This window comes from Drosophila tropicalis, unplaced genomic scaffold (genome assembly GCF_018151085.1).
Source record: "Drosophila tropicalis isolate 14030-0801.00 unplaced genomic scaffold, ASM1815108v1 contig_980, whole genome shotgun sequence".
Taxonomy (NCBI): Eukaryota; Metazoa; Arthropoda; class Insecta; order Diptera; family Drosophilidae; genus Drosophila; species Drosophila tropicalis.
This window is the reverse complement of record NW_027173484.1, coordinates 412,522-417,943: the sequence shown is the minus strand read 5'-3', so window position 1 is coordinate 417,943 and position 5,422 is coordinate 412,522. Positions and strand designations below refer to the sequence as shown.

At 44.1% G+C, this 5,422-nt stretch overlaps 1 protein-coding gene across 1 annotated transcript; it reads right to left on the bottom strand.

Moving 5' to 3' along the window:
• Nucleotides 1-2,298: 2,298 nt before the first annotated feature.
• LOC137586363 (uncharacterized) lies at nt 2,299-3,741 on the bottom strand. The gene is made up of 2 exons (XM_068302376.1): nt 3,336-3,741; nt 2,299-2,483 (listed from the first exon to the last, which is right to left on the bottom strand). The coding sequence occupies exons 1-2, from the start codon at nt 3,739-3,741 to the stop codon at nt 2,299-2,301; spliced, it is 591 nt and encodes a 196-aa protein (XP_068158477.1).
• Nucleotides 3,742-5,422: the final 1,681 nt, after the last annotated feature.

Below are 5,422 nucleotides of genomic sequence, written 5' to 3'. Positions count from 1 at the left end.
TGCTAATTGTATTAACTAAATTAACGTTTAAACATAATTAGCTTGATTACTTTAATATATAACATTATTCAATTCCCCACGCAAAACACTTTCATACGCATCTCGTATCTATTAGATAGAGGGCTTCCCCATGGCTCATCCCTCCCCCTTCGGCTTGCATATTCCCCTCACAAATCCACAAACCATTTTCGTTTTACAATTTCTTTACTCTCCCCCCTACTCCCCGTTTCATAAGCATAACCCTCACTTGGTTTCATTTCGGTACCAAGCGTCCCCCGCACCCGTCTTTCGGGCTTGCTTGGCCCTCACTTTTGTTTTCTCTCGCTCACGAAATTCTTTTGGTGCTTGCAATTTACTGCTTTCGCTCTCATGAGCGTGACGTATGCATACCGCGGCCCATTGGCCACCGGTATTCTCCCTTGCCGTCACTCACGCATAGTGTACGTGTGACCTATATGTATGCTAATGCATGCATTTATTTGCCTCTCCATGCTCTTAATTTATCTAATGAGGCCAATGCCCCCTTTTTACATGCAATTGTGCCCTCAAGCCCGGTTTCATTTACACCTATACAGCCACTCATATTTGTTATGCTTCCCACGCATCTTCCCGCTTGTACGAAATCGCCAAACGGTTGCATGTGGTTCGATTCGGTTCGATCGAGCCATGTTGGACTTGGTTGCCCATCGCCTGTGCATGTATATTGGTTTTTCGTTATGTCTCCCACGCATCTTCCCGCTTGTACGAAATCGCCAGCGGTTGCGTGGGGTTCGATCAGCCATGTTCGACCGGTCTCTCTCATTAGCTCTTATACGATCGAACTTAATGTATTATGCTTCCCACGCATCTTCCCGCTTGTACGAAATTGCCAAACGGTTGCGTGGGGTTCGATCGGCCCTGTTCGGCCGGCCTTGCTTCATTTGTTCATTCACAGCCGATTTCACTCTTTTTACGACCAATTCTGTGCTTGGTCTTATATCGTGTATTTAGTTTGTGTCTTGGCTGTGTTTGTATCTGGCTGTTTGTTGTATCTTTGTAGTTTGTTTGTTGTAGCTTGTTTGTTGTGTGGGACATTATTCTTGTCTATATAATGTTCCTCACACTCCCCCCTTCTTCGGGAGCCATTTGCCCTCCCCTGTCTCTTGTACCTTGTGTTTGTTTTCTGTATGTGTATTTTTTATTTTCGTATTTGTGCATTTAATATGTTTGCCTTTGTAGTTTTGGCATGTGTTTTGCTCGTTTTGTGTGTTTTTTTTTTTTTGCTTTTTTTTTATGTGTTTTTGCTTGCTTTGTGTTTTTCTTTGGTTTTTGCTTGTGTTTTGCTTGTTTTGTGTGTGTTTTTTTTTTTTTTTAGGACTCAGCTCGCATCTTTTATTGGCCATTTGGCATCTTCTAATGTTGGCGATTACTGAGTATATTTTCGTTAAATATTGGCGGATTAGGACATCTTTTCATTGTTTTTTTTTTCCTTTGGCCCGTTCCGCATCTTTTTTTTCCTAACTTACATCTAATTATCCTACTTATTATACCCTCCTTTCCCGATATACCCGAACTACCCCCTGCGCTATCCTAATCCTATATCTCGTTTGACCCGCCCACACCAATCTCAGTACTCGTGGCCCTTCGTGTTGGGCCATTTGGCCCACTACATCCACCACCATTTCTGGCCATTCGTCTTCTCCCACTGCCTCATACCTTTCATGCCCGTATGGCACTGGGCATGATAGCTGCCGGGCCAATATGGGCCGAGCACTGATGTTGTGCCCCATGGGTGCAGACATTTGTCTATTTAATGCCGGTCTTGGCCACACCCATGGGCACTCTTGATATTCTAGCGCGTGTTGTTGTTGCTGTTGCTGCTGCTGTTGTTGCTGTTGCTGCTGCTGTTGTTGATGTTGCTGCTGCTGTTGTTGCTGTTGCTGCTGCTGTTGTTGCTGTTGCTGTCGTTGCTGCTGCTGCTGTTGTTGCTGTTGCTGTTGTTGCTGTTGCTGCTGCTGTTGTTGCTGTTGCTGCTGCTGTTGTTGTTGTTGCTGTTGCTGCTGCTGTTGTTGCTGTTGCTGTCGTTGCTGTTGCTGCTGCTGTAGTTGCTGTTGCTGTTGTTTTACTGCGGTTGCCAGCCTTTCGCTGGCCCTTGCTAGCCGTTGCTCGTCTTGCTGGTGCCTTTCCCACGCCAGCAGATCCCTATCCGCCTCCTGCTGCTGCAGGATCTGCTGACGCCACCAACTCATCCATTGCTGGTTCTCCAGCATAGCCCGTTCGGACTCCCAATCTGTCCCCTCTGGCTCGAGTGGAGGTGGGCTACTCCATCAGCCGCACCTCTACGTCCTCATCGTTCTCCTCGTCCGATGAGGCGGCGATTACCGGATCCATCATATCCGGCTCATCGTCGTCGGACTCCTCATCGGACCAGTGCCAGTCACCGCGTTCCATATTGGCCCGCGGTGCCGCACCTCGTCGAACTACGCCTTCATCCTGGCCAAACTCTACGTTGAACGCATTCATTATTTTGGGGTTTTTTTTTTTTTTTTCCTGGTGGGCTTTACTCGCTGAGTGTTAAACTTTGAGTGACTCTTGCTTATGATTTCTGCATGCAGGAAACCTCGCATCTTTGATATTTGTTAGATTCTTACCGTTATTCACAACTTTGGATTCTCTATTCTAACTACCGATGCCGAGTATTTTAATGCCCCTGCAATGCTCCACTAATACTACTGTATTAACGCGCGCATGTGTGTGTATGTCGCGATGCTGCACGATTACATGCTCACTCTTATGCGCATGTGTATGTGTGTTCCCCTCTCTTTCCTTTTGTTTTCTCTTTGTGCACTCATACTATTACATGTGTAATATCGTGCGCATGTGTAGGTATTGGCTCTCCTTGATTGTGTGATCGGTTTTTTTTTTTTTTTTTTTTTTGTTTATCCTTGTTTTTGATTTGCTATTTTTTATTTGCTCATGCATATTTGCCTGACTGTATGTATATGATGTCCGCATATATTTATCTTGTTCCGGTATACGGTTTGCGACTTTGCTATTCTGCTTGTTCTTATTTACGCACTTTGTGATTTTTTTTCCTTGTTTTATGTGATTTTGTACAATTTCGATGCACTTTGAGATTTTCGGCTCTGTGCCATGTCTTTGAGATTTTTGCTCAGCCGACCGGTCTGTGCAGATTTCTCGCTGCCATGTCATCAGAATCGTCCATACTCATTGTTCATTTAGTTTATTGACATCTGTCTGTTCACATATTGGTTGTTTCATCTGGCTGATATGTGCTTGCCTGGTTTTTCCTGTTTCTTTGTGCCGTAATTTACATATAACTGGAGACAAAAAACCTGTCACTTCATAGGGGCCTCCAAATCTTGGTGCCAACTTTGCTGCAAATCCTTCGGCCGCATTCGAGAGATGGTGTTCTTTTGCCCATACTGTTGTTCCAATTGTTGGTCTCCAGTCTCTCCTCCTTAGGTTATAGTGACGTGCCTGATCCTGTGCCGCCGTCTCCAGATTACGTCTTATCAGCTCGAAAAGCTCTTGCACTTGTTTTGCCTTTGCCTCTGGTGGTACGCTTTGCTTTCCTGTGCCTTTGACACTATCGTATATCGCGCCTGGCATTCTAGGTTCGCGTCCTTGTATCACATATGCTGGCGTAAATCCAGTTGACTCTGATTGACTGGTATTTGTTATTTCCGGCCAGTTCTCATCCCAATTCCGTTGATTTTCACCGGTAAACTGAGCAATCATTGTTTTCACTGTTCTGTTTGCCCTTTCGGTTGGGTTTTCTTGTGGTGTGTATGGTGCCGTGAATTGGTGTTGGCATCCCCACTCCTCTAGCATTTTCTTAAATGTTCTGCTAGTGAATTGGACCCCATTGTCAGTTATTACCACTTTAGGAACTCCAAATCTCGACAAAATTCTTTCCCTAAAGGCCTTGATTAGATTCTCCGCAGTTGCCTTTCGCATGGGTATTAGTTCTGTCCATTTTGAGAATCGGTCAATGATTACCAGTAACATTGAGTTTCCATGTTTCGACCGTGGTAATGGTCCGACGAAATCAGCACAAACAGTGGGCCATGGTTCATCAGGTATTTGCGTCAGCATTTTCCCTGCTGCTTGATGTTGGTTGGGTTTGTATTGCTGACATGTCGTGCATTTTCCCACGAATTTCCTGATATCTCGTTGAGTTCCTGGCCAATAATATCTTGACGCAGTTCTGGAAATCGTTCGCCTGCTTCCTGTATGCCCTGCCGTTATGGAAGTGTGGTTTTCTTCCATCACTTGGTTTCGTAGCGTCTTGGGCACACACAATTTCCATGATATTACTTCTTCTTGACCTGCTCTATGCGGAATATTTCTGTACACCTGGCTGTTTTCTACTATGTAATCTGGATACTTCTGTGGTTGTTGAATAGGGATTCCGGAGGAGAAGAATAACCCAATCTTCATTCGTTGAATTCAAAATATGAACTGATTTTATTAACAAAAGTATGGAGTTTATATAGGGTATCTTAGGCTCTAGGAGGTAACAGTTGTTCTTAAAATATCTTATTCTAATGAGACTCAAACCCAAGATTTCGGGGGTTGAAAATTATTATTATTTTGGGCACGGCTTCGGCCACTTGACATCCTGCCGTTGTGATCTTTTGGGTTAGTTTAGAGTTACAAGTGTTTTTCTACAATGTGTGTGGCTGATTGTAATTCTAGTCATATGCTAGATTACTTGTTTGTGACAAAAGTACAGTTGTATTATAATTTCTTTAGTGCATCTGATTTGGTGAAGCCGCTTCAGATGAACACGCATAAAGTTTATTCTTAAACAGTTGTTGTTGTATTTTATTTATTACTTCTTGAATCCACTCACATTCTTTGTTTGCTTGTCGTAATCGGGCGCCATTGTCTACTATTCTTTTGCACCCTTCCATCGGTTGCCTTGATAGTGCATCGGCGACAATGTTTAGTTTGCCCTTTCGATATGCTATTTCGAAATCGTATTGTTGTATTTCCAGTGCCCATCGAGCTATGCGGCCCGTGGGACTTTCTATGCTATTCAACCACTTCAACGCCATGTAGTCTGTCACCACCTTAAATCGGTATCCCTCGAGATATGGTCTCAGCTTGCGTACTGCCCACACTATTGCTAGGCATTCCTTTTCTGTTGCCGAATAGTTCTTCTCTGCTTGATTCAAATCTCTCGACAGATATGAAACCACTCTTTCCCCCTCCTCGGTGTTTTGTACTAGTATGGCCCCTAATCCTATGTTGCTTGCATCTGTCTGGAGTACGAACGTTTTTGTGAAATCTGGGCATGCCAATACTGGGTCACTCGTGAGTTTTTCTTTTACCGATTCGAATGCTGCTTGATGCTCCTCGCTCCAATGCCATTTGGTTTTTTTCTTGAGCAGTGCGTTTAACGGATGTGTTTGGT